Below are 18,687 nucleotides of genomic sequence, written 5' to 3'. Positions count from 1 at the left end.
GGGCAGGTGACCTGTGCAGAGTTAACTCAGTGACTAAAAGGAGAAGCCCATTCAATCTGCTGGCTTGGGAGTTAGACCTCTGTTTTCTAGAATGTGCAACTTTCATTACAAAGAGCTTTGGGTTGCTTTCATGAAAATCTCACCCTTGTCAGAATGGAAACCAGATCTCTCCTGTGTGAGCTCTGTGGGTTCGAGATGGAGTTAAACCCCAGGGCTTCCCAAGGGGGAGTGTTATTGTTCTGTAACAGTGTTAGACTCTTAGATAACAAATGCTTTAATAAACATGGATGTCGCAGAGTGTAAAGTAAACTGCTTCTCTGTTTTAGATTCTGGCAAATAGCCCTACCCTTCAACCTCCTGATTCTTGGCTGAAAGCCTGAATATATATCCCAGGGCCTGCAGGGACAGGAAAACTGGGTGCCAAGTGTCATGCCAGACCAGCAGGAAACTTGTGTGTGAAGGCTTTCTGAGGATAGAGATGCATGCGCTCTTGCACTGGTTTCTTTTCTTGGAAAGGAAAGAGGATGCAAGGAATAGTGAAAGGATATTCTTCAGAGAATCGAAAATGTTACTTCAAACGAATCCTGTGATCAGAAAAACGAATCCTGTGACCAGAAAAAAGAATCTGATTTTAGTGATTAAAAAAAAAAAGAATTTCTGAATGAAAATAGGGCAAGGATATTTAATTTAAATTCCATGGGCCAAGTGCAACAGCTCAAAATATTGGAATATTATTTCCTGAATACTGAGCCATTAAATCATTCTATTTCAGTACAGACCATTGCTCTGTCACTGACTTGGAATCACCGTGATTGCTTTTTATAGTCATTTGTAAATATAGAGTAGCTGTGAGTTTATTATAAAAAGTGAATATAAGTTTTTAAGATTACATTTTAAGAGAAAGCATCATGTTCCAATGAGAATGCGAATTTGAACATAGGAAAATTGTTTTTATTTAATTACACAGGACTCATTTCAACAAGTTGAGGCTGGTGTTTGATTCAGAGGAGTTTAATGGAAATTAGATGAGTGAGTAAAAACGGAGAAAGCTCCGTTATAGTGGTTACCATGGCTGCTCTTGCAGTAGAGGAAGTAATGTTGTTGTTCAGTCGCTCAGTCGTGTCCTACTCTTTGCGACCCCATGGACTACAGCACACCAGGCTCCTCTGTCCTCCACTATCTCCCAGAGTTTGCTCAAATTCATGTCTATTGAGTCGGTGATGCTATCTAACCATTTCATCCTCTGCCAGAGGAAGTGGAAGCAGTGTCTGAAGTGACAACTGTGCTGTCTTTTTCTTCGTTTTTTCATGAAGGGACAAGCTGAACAATATTTTGATGGATTTTCAATACACTAAATTAAGTCAACTTAGCATATATGGCTTGGGAAGGTTATTGCCAAACAGATTGACTAAATGGTCCCTAAGACGAAAAAAAAAAAAAAAACTTATTAACTTTCACTATTAGGAAAAGTAACCAAGGTAGAATTAGACAAATTAGGGAATTTTTTTTTGTTCTTTTCAAACTTCATGTTTTGTCGAGGTATGCTTCTTTGCTCTGTCCACCTCAGGTCTCAAGTACCAGGATTTTTTTCTCTATGACAAATACATAATAATATCTTATGGGGGATAATTTATTACTTTCAGAAATTTCCCTAAAGGTAACTAGGGTGTGGTTACCAGGAATGTCAATTAATTTAGAATTAAAAAAAAACATGAAATGATTGTGTAGATAAACTGAAATAAATCTGATGCAAGTTTAAGAGCAAGAAGAAAATCTAGTTAATTATCCTAAGTTTACTTAAAAAAGACAGTATTTTGGCTATCAGGTTTTTATCTTTTTAATACTTCTGTACCTTAAGAGGCAAGTGTTTATATATATATAAACATAATATATGCTCAGGCACTCAGTCGTGTCTGACTCTTTGTGACCCCATGGACAGTAGCCCACCAGGCTCCTCTGTCCATGGATTTCCCAGGCAAGAATACTGGAGTGGGTTGCCATTTCCTTCTCCAGGGGATCTTCCCCACCCAGGGATTGAACCTAAGTCTCCTGCATTGCAGGTGGATTCTTTACCAACTGAGCCACCAAAGAAGCCTTATATACAATATAAACACATTTTATATATAGAGAAGTGTATATATATACACATATATAAATACGTATATATAAAAGTATATACTCATATAAAGAGGCACCTGTAGAATAACTGTTATAATCAAAGTCTTTACTTGAGATTTTGAACAGTGCATTATTAAGAAAATTATAAAATGAGTTTTTGTTTGTTTCATCTAATCAATAGTTTAGGTCTAACTTGGAGGGAAAATCTAACTCTTGTGTATCTTATAACTGAATTCATGTTCTCATTAGTTTAAAAAAGAAAACTTCTGAAAAATCACCCTTGAAGTGGTAATTTGTTTTAATGAAACTATCTCCCAAGTACTATAGTTTTTGTGTAGAAAACATTAATACAAGGGCTGGGTGTTTTTTTCTTTTTCTTATAGTACAGCCTTTAGATTTTCTTCAGAATTAAAGATCGAATGGGAACACTGGACCAAGGTCTTTCCACGTGACCAGATGGTGTTGTCTTTCTGCTAAGCACCTAAGAAGAGTGGCATTGTTTCAGAGACAAACACACAATGGATGAATAAATTTTAAAATTGCGTATTAGTCAATACTGAAAACAAACCATACCAGTGAACTTGATAGCTAGAATAGAAAATAGCAGGAAAAAACACTTCTGAGGCAGAATAATTTTTCACTCTGAATAAAGGTTTCAGCTTTTACTAGATGTTTTCTGAGTTCTCTTTGGTACTGGGTCATGATAGTAACTTCAATCTGTGGGATTTTTTTTTTAATTTTCATTTTTTTTCTCTCAAAAATTTGGAGAGCTTAAAAACAGCCTGCTGTAACACAAGAGAAAAGAAAAATTAGCCTAAAGGGAAAGCAGAGGAACCTCTGTCCTCTCAGGGCCAGGGAGGCAAAGGGTGTGATTTCTGTAGTGCCAGGAAATCTGCCATGCCTCAAAATATCTCCCTTTCCACCTGTCATTGAGTCTGACATTCCGTATTTAGATAGTCACTCCTTTGGTGCACGAACATGCAAATACCACTGGGAGGGGCAACACCTTGCTATTATTATAGCCTAACTCTTACACTCTATTTAATCTGTGTAAGGGATCAGATTTCCAAGGGACAGCTGAAATCAAGGGGGCTTGGAGATAGGAGAAATAAGATAGCTTCTATTCCCTTAGGAGAAGAGGACCTAAACGTGGTTCAGAAGAGTAACAGCCAATAGGACTTACGATACATAATGAGTCACTGGTTTTGCCCTAGTAATTAATCATCTTGTTATTTGGTTGTTTTCTAGCTGACATTGATGATATGAAAATATGCTATGTCTTAAGAGAAGGGGCTAATGCCGTAAGTGACATATTCCAGTTTACAGTTGAAGATGGGGGTAAGTATTCACTCTCCTGTTAGTGTAAACAAGGAGAGTGGCTTTTATTCATTGCTCTTTGACAACCTTCATACAAGGAATCTGTATCAAGTATCAGTTTAGGCTCACCTAAATTTATATGGAGTGAATTTGGTATTTTCTCTAGAAAATCTTGCATTCTCAATCTGACACAGTCCTACTCTGCAATGATTGTGAATACATGTTCTAGTTATATTATTTTTGTCTTGTGATTTATAGAGCACTAAAGAGAAAGATCTATATAAATAGGATCCTCATGTCCAGTTGTTCAGATTTTGCTCTGCATAAAGCTTCCTACTTGAGGCAACAGGAAGATGTTGAACCAGCCAGCCCCACTTGCAAAGCATGTCCTATCTAGCTGTGTTTGCCCAAAGTGGGTGCCTATTTCTAATTTGCTTGGGTGCTGTGTGGACTAAGGCTGGTGGATGATACATAGCATTCACCAAGAGATCAATGTTAAGTAAAGGTATGTTTCATCTCATCAAGTTCAGTATGTCTAATGATTGTCTTAGTTTGGGAAGTTTAGTGACTTAGTCTAGCTAAACTTTTCCTTAGTGGAGTCTGAATACTGCAGAGAATAGACTATGACCTGAGATCTAAGTCACCTCAGTAATTTTTTTGTCATCACTCCCTCAGTGCCCTGACAGCCACTCACATTGTTCAGTTCTCTTCCTCACCCTAGGAGGAAAACTGGCCACTTCTAGATTGATCATAAAGATGTTTGTGTTCTCGTTTGCTCTCAGAAGAAGCAAAAGAACCTCAGAAAGAATATGTGAATAGGACACAGGAAATGAGGGGACATGTGTGCAAGGGAAGAGAGAGAGAGAAATAATTCCAGTTCAGTCATCTGTTTCTTTATGACACTTTATAAAAATGCACACTGTTCTGTCATCTATCTCAAAAAGATTCCATGCTCACCCTTCCTATTTTTTGAAGTATTAAATAGCGCTTGTTTAAAATATCATTGGATGTAACAGGATTGCAAGCTCTGAAAAATGACATCTGCTGAGTGTGTGCCAGAGAGGCAAAAAAAAAAAAAAAGTGTCAATTTGGGTTCAACTAAATTTAGTTAAGTTTAATAACTTTATTTTTTAGCAACCAAATTATACTTTACTATTCGACATATTGATAAGTGAATCTTAGTAGGAAACCAAGTTCTGAGAAGGAAATCAACTTATAGAAAACTAATCTGCTTGTTGAATCTTGCTGGTCAAATGGAAAGTTTCACTGTGAGTAAACTTTAGAATTAGACTCTGAAGTAATTCAAATTTGTATTTTATATACATATATTTGTGTGTGTGTATATATACACACACATATATTTATTGGCTTCCCAGGTGGCATAGTGGTAAAGAATCTGCCTGCTATGTAGGAGACACAGGAGATGTAAGAGATCCAGGTTTTATCCCTGGGTCAAGAAGATCTCCTGGGGGAGGAAATGACAACCCACTGCAGTATTCTTGCCTGGAGAATCCCACAGACAGAGGGGTGTAGCAGGCTACAGTCCATAGAGTCACAAAAAGTCAGACACGACTGAGCATCTGAGCACACACACACACACATACACACACACACACATATATATATATATATATATGTCTTCCCTCATAGCTCAGTTGGTAAAGAATCCGCCTGCAATGCAGGAGACTGGTTCAGTTTCCTGGGTCGGGAAGATCCACTGGAGAGGGGATACGCTACCCACTCCAGTATTCTTGGGCTTCCGTTGTGACTCAGCTGGTAAGGAAGTGAAGAAAGTGAAGAGAAGTCGCTCAGTCGTGTCCGACTCTTTGTGACCCCATGGACTGTAGCCCACCAGGCTCCTCAGTCCATGGGATTTTCCAGGCATGAATACTGGAGTGGGCTGCCATTTCCTTCTCCAGGGGATCTTCCTGACCCAGGGATCGAACCCAGGTTTCCCGCATTGTAGGCAGACGCTTTACCGTCCAAGCTACCAGGGAAGCCTGCAATGTGGGAGACCTGGGTTCGATCCCTGGGTTGGGAAGATGCCCTGGAGAAGGGAAAGGCTACCCACTCCAGTATTCTGGCCTAGAGAATTCCATGGACTGTATAGTCCATGGGGTTGCAAAGAGTCAGATATGACTGAGAAACTTTCACTTTTCATATATATATACATATATATATATAAATAATATAAACTTAAGGACTAAATTGTTGGCTCAAAGCACCATGTATATATCTCAGAATGACTGAATAAACCTCAATAACAAAAGTATCATTTTCTTTAAAATTGCCAAAAAAGTTTGAAATCTGATGACTACAATTCCAAGACATCATAGCTTTTGCTTTTCTATATATTTTACTTTTTCTTTCTTTTTATTCACATATATGCTCTGTTATTTTGCACATTTCTTTCCTTAGCTGGATGGACTTTTAGTATTTACTCTGAAATTTTGGTCTGTATTCAAATATTAGAAAACATTATGCTGTATCATATTTCAAAATATTAAGTGAGGAATGACTAGCTGAAGAGACTGGGTTTATTTTTGGATTTGCTGGAAAAATGGATGAGCCTCTAAAGACTGTGTTTATGGAAATAGGAACTAAATCATTTCGGGAGCTTTTTCAGAGCTAGAGTTTCATTAGAGAGCAAAAACTTCCAGAGATATTGTCTTTTACTCTTTTCTTCCTCACTGATAATGTGTTACTTATAGGGTTCAGGCAGATTCTGGCAACTTTTGGTGGAACAGAATTTATTTTTAATTTCCCCAATACAAGAAAACTTCTCTTTGACAGAATAATCATAGAGACCTGCAAGGTTAAAAACTGAAAAGTCACATATGTATTTCAAAATATTTTTAGTCTGATACTTATTTTTTGCATTGTCTATAACATATCCTAATATTTGAATGAGAAGTGCAATGCTATTTAAACTTACAGAGAATATTGAGTGAAATTCTTCTGTCTGGAAAGTGTGAGGTATTTTGACAAACAGAAGTAAAACAAAAAAATATTTTTGCAATATTTGTGAGAAAAAAAATAATTGTCTTTCCTTTCTACAAAAATATTATACTAAGAATTTTAAATTTTTTCTGAACTAGCTATGTATCTTCTAGTTGTACAGCCAATAATTTCACCAAAATATACTCTAGAAAAGACCTATTTTATAGAGTGTAATAGAAACACATATTTTCAATATGGTCAAATGTAACAATGTAAATTTCATGAACTAGATGACATGTTTATGAAGACACATTTATGATATCATTTAACACTTCTCAAAGATATGTATGTCTCAGGAATTATGGCAGGTACTTGAATCTTATGAACAAGGATTAGCCTTGCTTCTCAGTTGGAAGGATCTAGGTCTTGGAACAACCAGATAACTTCCCCAAACACAACCATCCTTCCAGAAAGTAACAAGGGTATTTATCTTCCCATCCATTTGATGACAGACTTTTTAGACCAGAGGGTTTGGTTATTGAATTCAGCTGTTGTGACTTATTGTCAGTTATCAATATTTTATTAACTATCCTGGTGGCTCAGTAGTAAAGAATCTGCTTATCAATGCAGGAGATGTGGGTTCAATTCTTGGGTTGAGAATATCCCCTGGAGAAGGAAATGGCAACCCACTCCAGTATTCTTGCTTGGGAAATCCCATGGACAGAGGAGCCTAGCAGGCTACAGTCCATGGGGTCACAAAGAGCTGGACACGACTTAGCTACTAAACAACAGCAATCAATACTTTATATAATTTTGTAAGCATGTCTATAAACCATTCTCATGAAATATATGAAATGCTTTTAGCATTTCACATCTGGGAAGCAAGTCAAAGTCTCATGTCATAAAACCAAGAACTCTCTACCACCAATTCTCTCTTCAACCTACTAAATTCACTTTCTTCAAATCTACCATATTTATTTTAGGATAGCAACTGTCTAAATAAATTTACTAGAGCAAATAGAATCTTCAAATAATCTTAAAAATAAAATATAGCTTTTAATTTCAGGAATCAAGAATGGGAGAAGAGAGGGAGGAGAACAGAAAACTAAAATCTTCTGTTTCAGATTTATCACAAGAACCTGGCTAGCCACAGAATTTTTCTGTTAACATTTAGTAATGGACTGGGACCATCCCCTACTAATGGGTGGTGCTTAGGACAGAGTTTCTGCTTTTCAGTTTTTGGAGGGCTTGGGGGCAATTACCAAATGACCGGACCATAGAGTTATCTATTCAAAGAATAGATAATGTCAGAATTTTCACCTCAGGGAGTTCTACTCTGTTTGGACTTAATGATTGTTGCTTAATATAGCAGGTATATATTATACACACACATATGTATTCATACCACATGCACACATACTCAATATGTCATTATTCTTTCAATTAGATCTTTTATCAGAACTATCATTTATGCAATTTTGCCATCATAGCTCCCAGCATGGTTAAATATATATATGACAGATGAGGAAACTGAATCACAGATATAGGTAACTGACCTCTTGCAAGTTGCATAATGAGGCAGCTAGAGGCCAGTTTGAATCTCGGATTCTTTCCCCAAATAGTAACTTCAACACATTCAGGAGAGACTTAAGAGGGCAGAATGCTCAAATCCTCTGGTTTCTCCAGACTGAGTCTTGCATGTTCAATAGATGAGACTGAAGAGCTCAGTTTGGTTCAGTTCAGTGACTCAGTCATGTCCAACTCTTTGCAACCCCATGGACAGCAGCACATCAGGCTATCCTGTCCATCACCAACTCCTGGAGCTTGCTGAAACTCATGTCCATTGAGTCAGTGATGCCATCTAACCATCTCATCCTCTGTCATCCCCTTCTCCTCCCACCTTCAATCTTTCCTAGCATCAGGGTCTTTTCCAATGAGTCAGTTCTCATCAGGTGGCCAAAGTATTGGAGTTTCAGCTTCAGCATCAGTCCTTACAATGAGTATTCAGGACTAATTTCCTTTAGGATGGACAGATTGGATCTCCTTGCTGTCCAAGCGTCTTCTCCAACAGCACAGTCAAAAGCATCAATTCTTCAGTGCTCAGCTTTCTTTATAGTCCAACTCTCACGTCCATACATGACTACTGGAAAAACCACAGCTTTGACTAGACAGACCTTTGTTGACAGAGTAATGTCTCCTCTTTTTAATATGCTGTCTAGGTTGGTCATAGTTTTCTTCCAAGGAACAAGTGTCTTTTAATTTCATGGCTGCAGTCACCATCTGCAGTGATTCTGGAGCCCCAAAAGATAAAGTCTCTCACTGTTTCCATTGTTTCCCCATCTATTTGCCATGAAATGATGGGACCAGATGCCATGATCTTCATTTTTTGAAAGTTGAGCTTTAAGTCAGCTTTTTCACTCTCCTCCTTTTACTTATGAGAAGATTGGATCTGCTGATAGGTACAAGTTCTGCATCCTTTGGAATATAGTCTTTTATTTTAGAATATCTTAAAGGTCACTGTATCCTAACATTTATAGTATTCTTTCCTGGTACCATACTGTAATTTTTCTAACTACATGTGGAGAAGAATGTATTCTTTCTAAAGTTAAACACAAATCAGATCAATCTTAAGATACCATTTTATACTAGTTTTATCAATTACAAAGAAACTTTTAAAAAAATCACCTCAGGGATTATGATGAAACAGTTACACTTCCAAACTATTTGTGAAGTTGAAAACTAAGAAAATGAAGTTGAAGAAACATCTCTGAGTTGTAGATGGAGTCAGGAAGGCTGTAAGACTCCACTTGAGACATAGCTTAACAGAGGTAAAGACTTGTAGGCACAGATATGTCACCATGCGAACAACAGCAATCTGGAAATTGCTCTAAATGCCAATAAAAATAAGAAGAGCTTTTTAGTAATGGTATCAACACCAGAAAATGGTATACAGCCCTGAAAATTCGTAATTATAAAGTCTGTCATAATGCTCATTTAGTAATGAAATATGTGTATTGGAATATTAATAAAGAACATGCAGCAATTCCCTGGTGATCCAGTGGTTAAGACTCTGCACTCTCATTGCTAAGGGCCCGTGTTCAATCCCTGGTGGGCTTCCTTGTTGCCTCAGATGGTAAAGAATCCACCTGGAATGCAGGAGACCCGAGTTTGATCCCTGGGTTGGGAAGATCCCCTGGAGAAGGAAATGTATTCTTGACTGAAGAGAAGAATCCCATGGACAGAGGAGCCTGGCAAGCTACAGTCCATGGGGTCACAAAGAGTCAGACATGACTGAGCAACTAACACTTTCACTGTTAGAGTACTAAAGTCCAGCAAACAGCATGGTGCAGCCAAAAAAAAAGAAATATTATATCAAAATAGGTCATCCATCCAGATTTTCTGGGGCCAAACAACACATGCATATGCATAGTTACAAGCTAAAAGGTCAGATTCTGGAGTTACGAAATGTGCTTCTGTCATCTGTGGCTTCTGCTGAGGAGATGTCTTACGTGAGTGTGCGTTACAATCACCTATGTGAGTGCATGCTTGCTCTTGTCTGACTCTTTGTACCCCCATGGACTGTAGCCCACCAGACCCCTCTGTCCATGGAATTTTCCAGGCGAGAATACTGGTGTGTGTTGCCATTTCCTCCTCTAGGGGATCTTCTCAGCTCGGGGATGGAAGCCTGTGTCTCCTGCATTGGCAGGTGGATTCTTTACCACTGTACCACCTGGATTTAGCTAAACTGTCTTCCATGTCTTTTGTTTTTATTCTTTATGCCTTCTCAAGACTTCCCTGTAGCTCAAACGGTAAAGAATCTGCCTGCCATGCAGGAGACCAGGGTTCAATTCCTGGGTTGGGAAGTTCCTCTGGAGAAGGGAATGGCAATCCACTCCAATATCCTTGCCTGGAGAATTCCATGGACAGAGAAGCCTGGTAGGCTGCAGTCCCTGGGGTCACAAAGGGTCGGACACGACTGAGCGACTAACACACACACACACGCCTTCTCAAGGGTAACTCTGTATAATAATAATAATACAGACTTGGAAAATATATCCTCTTTTGATAATTGCCTCTTTGAATGAAATTCCAGATCTAGTACTCTGGAATTTTGTGGGAAGAAAAAAGCATGTATTCTTTTATTTTTCTTTTATTTTTTTATTGGAGTATAGTGGCTTTACAGTGTTGTATTAGTTTCTGCTGCACGGCAAAGTGAATCAGCCACGTTTTACCTATATCCTCTCTTCCTTGGGTTTCCTTCCCACTTAGGTCATCTCAGAGCATCGAGTAGAATTTCCCGTGCTACACAGTGGTTCCCATTAGTGATTTATTTTATACATAGTAGTTTTATGTGTCAATCCCAATGTCCCAATCCATCCCACCCCACCTTTCCCCCCTTGTTATCCAAGTTTGTTCTATATGTCTGTGCCTCTATTTCTGAGAAAAGCACACATTCTTTTCTCCCCTTTTAACAGAGCATTTCTTGCCTGATTTCTTCTCAGCATTTAACTCTGTAATTTTCCTATTCTCACATTCTGTGTATGTTAACATGGAAGCGCTCCTGTCCCTTTTTAGTTTTCTCTCCAATAAACTCCTGTAGCTCTTTATTATGTGAAACCCAGTCTCAGGTAACTGTTCAGGCATGCCCCACCCTCAGCCCTAATGACTGCTAATCACTCTTCGACTTTCAACTCAAATGTCATTCCCTCTCTAGGGCTGTTCCCAACGTGTTGATAACAAAATTTGTCATGCCTTTTGTGTGTGTGTGTGTGCTTCTGTCCCTGTCTTTATTTATAACAAAAATGTTGTATCCTGATTATTTGCTACTGTGAAGATCTTCATTAGTAGAGAAGAAACTTTTTCAAATCAAAAAGATGTCATTAATCTTTAACCACAGTGCCTACACTTGGGTGAACACAGAGTAAATATTTCACAAATATTAATATAAATGAATAGATAAATGGCAAAAAGAAGCTCTATTTTATATAAGGATCAATTAAATAGTATTCTATGAAAAGCTCCTATAAACAATTCCCCGGGGGACCTGTGCATTCTTTTGGAACATTCTCTTATCCTAGCATTAATTTAAATCCCTGTGGCACCAAAAAAGATTTTTAGTAAAGCTTTCACATTTTTAAACACATGGAACTAACTCCTATAAAAATGCCTTTGAAATCTTCAGTGAAATATACTTAAGACTGAAGAGATTCATAGTAAACACCAGTTTAGAGCTCATGTTACTCTTAAAGAATTCTTTTCAGAAAATAAAATAGTTGACAGTATACTATAAACAATTGTATCATATAATGCAATTTTAAAAATTTAAAGAGATAGACATTTTTTATAAATCATTGAAATATGTAAGTCAGAACCACTGCCTAAAGTGTTTTTAGTCACCCCAATTTTTTTGCCTCATGTGAGACAACTTTACGACAAGAAGAGAAGTAGAAAGTATATTAGCATAAAATATCCTCAACTCTTATTAAAAAGTCATTATGTACATTTTTTCTGTTTCTTGTTTCAAGTCTCAAAGTGTCAGCATCAGATTCATCAGATTCAAGATACTTTGCTTTTTCTGCGATCTCTCTTGATTAACAATGTTGTGATGGTTTCAGGTAACTGAAAGGGATTCAGTTATACATATACATACATCCATTCTTTTTCAAGTTCTTTTCCCCTTCGGTTATTACAGAATATTAAGCAAAGTTCCCTCTGCTATACAGTAGGTCCTTGTTGGTTGTCTGTTGTAAATATAGCAGTGTGTACATGTCAACCCCAAACTCTGACATAAATCAAAGTACTTTTTGATGGGCAGAAGAAAGAACTAGGATATGTGATCATTTGGCTAGTTATACTAAGCAGGAGGGGCCCTCCTTTTTCTCCATTATGAAAATTGGTTGGCCATTTCCTCATTTCAGCTCTCATATGACACGGGCACGCCGACTAAGCGAGTCTGTCTCCGGTTTCGGCCCTGAAACTGGGGTGTCAGACATAATATGTATGTTGGCCATTGTAAAGCATCTGGTCCGTAGCCAGATGTGTGTTGCCACTGTCTTTGATTGTGCTTTGTGGTGCCTAGTTTTTCATCCGCCAAGATCCCTAATTCATATGCTATTGAAAGATATAAATAGCTTCTTGACATAGTAAAAAAAAAGCTGCCAAGTCATTTCTGTATGTGAAATGTCACTGGAGGGCGAGTCTTGCAGATTTTTAGTCCATACTTGACGATTGAATAGTCAAGACACAAGGAGACTGGACGCTTCTCATTCTGGCGAGAAGGAGCACAACTTTCTGCTGGAAGGTGACCAGTAACTTCACGGTTGAAGGCAAAGTCATTATTGATAATTAGCTTGAATTTAAAGCAAGGCTGGAAAAATATAGATAAGCGCAGTAAGTTGGAAAACAAGGTCTGAGTACAAGCATTAAAAGATTATACAAATATTCAGCTGAGAGGGGAAAAAAGCAAGCATTCTTGGCAATAAAGTTAATTGCTAGTGACATGAGAACCAGAGGAAAGATAATAGTGTCTCAGGGAGTTATAATAAGAAAGTGAAGTAATGTCAGGCACTGATGCAAGTATTTTTTAATCTGTAAGAGAGCACAGATCCACTAGAAAACTGATCCTGGGAGGAGGTGTTGGTGACTATGGCATAATGTTTGTAAGCCTTTCTTTTTTCATTGAGCAGTTCAGAACAGTTCAAGTCATCAAGCTCTTTCAATGCCAGACCCCTGCCTTTAAAAGCAGGAATCAGGAATTCTCCTGCAGTCCAGTCATTAGGATGCCATGCTTCCATTGCAAGGGTACTGGTTCAATCCCTGGTCAGGGAACTAAGATTCCACAAGCCACTAAAATCACATGGCCAAAAAGAAAAAAAATAAAATAAAAGTATGAATCTATAAAATATCTGTGCTGTATCCATGAAAGAAGTTGTATTTTTTAAACAGAAAAGTATGAACTACATTTTATTAATTATTCTTTAAGTTCATTCCAAAATTTTATGGATGTACCATTTTTATTAGCTTTAGTTCAGAGGAAGCTTTTTCTAAATCGTTAAATCTTCCCATGAATGTGAATCTGTATTAGATATATCATTTTTTTGTTGTTGTTTATAGCAGCTTTATTTTAACTGTCAGCAACTGGAAGCAACCAAGATAAGTATTAGACACATCTTTGAAGTTTAGCATGGTTCTATGTTACTCTCACAACAAATGATAATCACCTTTTAAAAAGTAAGCAAATGTTTCATAAGTGATTAAAATACCACAGTTTCAAATCAAATATTTATTCATGGTATATATTACATAACTCAAAAATATTCCAGTCTGTCTCTTTAAGTTTGCTCTGGGCAGTCAGGAGAAATAGAATGTGGTGTTCAATGGTCTAGTACACAGTTGTAGCTAGTATAATTGCATATTTGTTAGAACCTGTAAGAATACAATGGGGTTTCCCTAGTGGCTCAGATGGTAAAGAATGTGCCTGCAATGCAGGAGACCCAGGTTCAATTGCTGGGTGGGGAAGAGCCCATGGAGAAGGAAATGGCTACCCACTCCAGTATTCTTGCCTTGAGAATTCCATGGACAGAGGAGCATGGTGGGCTATGTCCACGGGGTTGCAAAGAGTCGGACATGACTTGAGGTAGCACTAGTGATAAAGAACCTACCAGCCAATGCAGGAGACATAAAGAGATGCGGGTTCCATTCCTGGGTCCGGAAGATCCCCTGGAGGAGGGTATGGCAACTCACTCCAGTAATCTTGCCTGGAGAATTCCTTGAACAGAGGAGCCTGGCAGGCTACAGCCCACTGGGTCGCACGGAGTCAGACACAAATAAAGTGACTTAGCACACACGCACACACTTAAGAATACAATAAAACCAGAATGCAATGAAAGAGTTTCTATGGTGAAAGTTACCGGGTGAAAATAATTTCCTTATTCATTTGTTTATTGAATTATTCAGCAAGTACTTTTGGAGCAGCCACTATGTTTCAGGTGTCTATTGGGATCTTGAAAAACAGTGACAGTCATGGCAATTATGATCTGATCTGAGGTTATGATAGGTATGGATAATAGAACAGTAGACAAATACAACATGTATTCATTGTTTAAACTATTGCAGAGGTTGTCAGTAAATCCAAGATAAAGATGCACCTGTCAGGAAAGGCTTCAGAAAGGTGATGTTTAAGCTTAGACTTAGGATGAGATGAAGCTGTCACAGGAAGAAGGGAGGAAGAAATGTTCCAGATGGGAGGAAAAGCATGTGCAAAGGCCCTGAGCTTTGTGTGTTCAAGGGACCAGAAGAGCATCAACACACCTGGAGCTGAGTTAACAAATGAGAGAGTAGCACTAGGCAGTGGATGCCAGAGAGCTAGACGGGGGCCAGATGGTACAGAGCCTTACAAACCCAGGGTAGCAATTCAGATTTTGTTCTAAGGGAAAGAGAAGCCCCCACATCTTTTTAAAACAAGGAAGTTCACAAGTTCTAATTTATGTTTTCAGATGATGACTCTTGTAGCAGTAGAGAGTCAAGGGGGCATTTCAAGGAGGAAGAAGGGAGATCGATGTAGGGCTGATGCAGGAAGACAGATGTGACATGGAGAAGAGGATGGGCTTGCATAATTTCACACCTCAATCTACGGGACTTACTGATGGATTGGAAAAAAGAGAATATGAGCATGATGCTGGGTTTCTTGGCCAGAGGAGAGTGGTGCTGCATTCACTGAGATGGGAAAGACTAGAGGGGCGTGGAAACGGTCTAAGGGGGAAATGAAGAGGTCACTTCGAACGTCTTAATTATAAGATGTCTTACTTCTTTGAAATGTGTACACAGGAAGGCCAGTCTCTTGACCCTGCGTATCTTCCTTTCCATCAGAGTGAGGGGAGTTGGAACTGGAATAAATAGAGGTTCTGCCTCCGACAAGAATTGGTGATATGACCCTGGGCCAGGAGACTGAGCCTTTCTCAGCCTCGGTTTCATTTGAAAAGTGGGACAATAATAGCACCTGGCTATTAGGGTTCTTTTGAAGATTTCAGTAAAATTATTCATGGAAATAGGATCATTCATGCAGTATAGTTTCTGTGGCATGGTAGCGACTGTGCAGGTAGCTACTACAGTGAGAGTCTCCAGAGCTTTTCCTTTTTCTTTTTCTTTTTTTTCCCCTTGCTTTTATTTTCCCTCTCTCCCTTCCTTCTTCTGTCCTTTTCTTTCCTCCTTTCTCTTGGCTTTCTTACAGTAACTGTGTGTAAAGTTTAACTGTCTGTTTTTGGTGGAAAGATGGGATAGGAGGGATGAAAGTGGAAAGATAATTAACATTTGTTCAGTGCCCACTTTAAAGGCTAAGAATGCTTCCAAAGTTATTGGACCACTAGTAAGTAGCTAAGCTAAGATTTCCATTACTCTAATAATAATGAGTTTCCACTTTGGCCAAATCATGGAAATGCAAAGCACTGTACTTCTTGAGCTCACTGTACATGTTTTATTTCTCTTTTTTGGTGCTTGGAAGTGTACATTTTATAGACTTTAACATTACATATAGTAACTCACTTTTACCAAAACATAGTACTCCAAAACACCTCGATTTAGCAGTTGTGGGAGGTTCGAAGGATAGTTTTGATTGCAAGTCTAATACGCTGGGCTGCAACCAGCTGAAGATAGGGATAACATACCATGTTTGTCCAGGTCTTAGAATCAACTAAATATATTTAGTACAGAATGCTGTAGTCATGCAGCTGACAGACTTATAAAGAAGAAAACAGTTCAATAAATGCGTCTTTGAGAAAATTAGTAAATTTAAGTAATAAGGAAGCATATATTTTTAAATTCTTCATTGAGGTCATTGGAAAATAAGGGCTGTGGATATTTAATTTTTGTTCCTAACATGTTCCTTAAAAATTTGATATTGCTTATGCAAATGATTTGTAGTAGACAGATACTTCTTGATTCTGTGTAATAAAAATGTGAAATCTTATTTTCCTATGATATCACAAGAAAACTAGTTGCTTTTTAAAACTTTGTCCCTTTAATGTTCTTATAAATAGTGTTTGAGTTATTACTTTATAGATTTTATTTGGGCTACCCTTGTGGCTCAGCTGATACAGAATCTGCCTGCATTGTGGGAGACCTGGGTTGGGAAGATTCCCTGGAGAAGGGAAAGGCTACCCACTCCAGTATTCTGGCCTGGAAAATTCCATGGACTGTATAGTCCATGGGGTTACAAAGAGTCAGACACAACTGAGCAACTTTCGTACATTTTATTTAGCAGCCTCATTTATTTGTTTCTACCTTATAAGTATTAAAGCCATGGATCTTTCTGCAATATTCCAGTGAAGTCAAAGGGACAAATGTCATACTTAATCCTGACTGCAAATCAGGGAAAATATGGTTTATTGAAGCTTAACATTGTGATAAAGTGAGGAATGTATGAACCACACACACATACACACAAAAATATAGATGTTTTGGTTCTTGTTTGACAAGTGTGGATCAATTTCATGATGTACATTTCTTGGGAGCAATAATGTTTGTGTAAAGGAAGGGGAAAAGTTTTCCTGAACATTTAGTTTTAAAATAGTGTAAATGAACTAAAATCATTAATTTATTGACCTGTTTCTGCCCCTAAGAATAAAAAATCAATTGCCAAGCCATGTTGCATAAGTGATTTTTCACTTAGGGAATAAATAATATAAATATTAGGTTAAGAAAACAATGTATCTTTAGATGGTTATAGTGTTGTTATGGTAGAAGATTCCAGAATAAATTATTCAGTTATTCCTAGTTCTGTCTCGGGTAAGATGCACTTTTTGCCCATGTTACTAATATTCTTGGTACTGGAAATTCAAAAGAAAAGATTAAGGAAACATAATTATCTCGCTATATTTAGTTTTCAGTTTAGAACTACTTTTTTATCCTTCTTATTAATGGTAAGGAAAGCTTAGAAAATAGCACGTTTAGAGTGTCTTTTGACGAAGGAAGCCAGGACACAATTCTCCTCGTTTTGTTTCAAGACAGCTCTGATGACTTTCCTCCAAACTGAGACAGCAGACCTGCCTGTTTTCCATTTCTTTGCTCGTTTCCTTGGTGCAGAAAGGCCTGATCATTTCGTCCTGGTAATGCCCTGCCTGTTACCTTTAACTCCATTTGTGTAGCTGTTAGAGGCATGATTGGAGAACACTGAAAACAGTGTTTTCAAGCGTAGCTCAAGAAAGCCACTTCAGGAATTGAAAATAAAGTGGTAAAACTGGTCCGTAGACTTCAGAAATCCAAGAGCCAGAAAAGAACTGTTTTGTGTTCCCAAGGCAATGGCAGCCCACTCCAGTACTCTTGCCTGGAAAATCCCATGGACGGAGGAGCCTGGTAGGCTGCAGTCCATGGGGTTGCTGGGAGTCGGACACGACTGAGCGACTTCACTTTCACTTTTCACTTTCATGCATTGGAGAAGGAAATGGCAACGAATCCCAGGGACGGGGGAGCCTGGTGGGCTGCCGTCTCTGGGGTCGCACAGAGTTGGACACAACTGAAGCGACTTAGCAGCAGCAGCAGCAGCAGTCTTTCTCTTGCTTTACATGTTTATGTAGAATAGCCCCAAATTAAATGCACTGCATCATTGCTCTAGAATTAAGAAAGAAGGTAAGCTACGCTTAACCATTTAAGAAACTGTTGGCATTGAAAAAAAAGATTTGATGAGTGAGTTGTACTATAATCTTACACTTTAAACACTTTTATAAAGCACATATACGTATACATAATATATTGTACTGCTTAGTATATTAACAACCTTATGCTGGTAAGTCACCTCAGTCGTGTCCAACTCTGTGCAACCCCATAGACAGCAGCCCATCAGGCTTCCCCGTCCCTGGGATTCTCCAGGCAAGAACACTGGAGTGGCTTGCCATTTCCTTCTCCAATGCATGAAAGTGAAAAGTGAAAGTGAAGTCACTCAGTCGTGTCGGACTCTGTGCGACCCCATGGACTGCCGCCTACCAGGCTCCTGCATCCATGGGATTTTCCAGGCAAGAGTACTGGAGTGGGGTGCCATTGCCTTCTCTGAACAACCTTATAGTATGCTATTATTTAATTTTGGCTGCACCGGGTCTTCGATGCTGCGCAGGCTTTTCTCTAGCTGCAGCCAGCGGCTGCTACTCTCGAGCTGCGGTGCGAGGGCTTCTCATTGGGTGGCTTCTCTTGTGTGAGCGCAGGCTCTAGGGCACACAGGCTCAGTAGTTGAGGCACACGGGCTCAGTAGCCCCATGACATGTGGAATCTTTCTAGACCAGGGAACGAACCTGTGTCCACCGCATTGGCAGGTGGATTCTTTAC

At 38.6% G+C, this 18,687-nt stretch overlaps 1 protein-coding gene across 1 annotated transcript in view; it reads left to right on the top strand.

The window, feature by feature from the left end:
• Positions 1 to 18,687, top strand: part of FREM2 (FRAS1 related extracellular matrix protein 2) — a 152,929-nt gene that overhangs the window by 6,632 nt on the left and 127,610 nt on the right. Inside the window, exon 2 of the mRNA XM_027557360.1 lies at positions 3,367 to 3,456. Coding sequence (XP_027413161.1) covers positions 3,367 to 3,456 — 90 coding nt within the window. The remainder of the gene's footprint in view (positions 1 to 3,366; positions 3,457 to 18,687) is intronic.

The sequence above is a fragment of the Bos indicus x Bos taurus genome, chromosome 12, assembly GCF_003369695.1.
Source record: "Bos indicus x Bos taurus breed Angus x Brahman F1 hybrid chromosome 12, Bos_hybrid_MaternalHap_v2.0, whole genome shotgun sequence".
NCBI lineage: Eukaryota > Metazoa > Chordata > Mammalia > Artiodactyla > Bovidae > Bos > Bos indicus x Bos taurus.
This window is presented reverse-complemented; position numbering and strand designations above follow the sequence as displayed.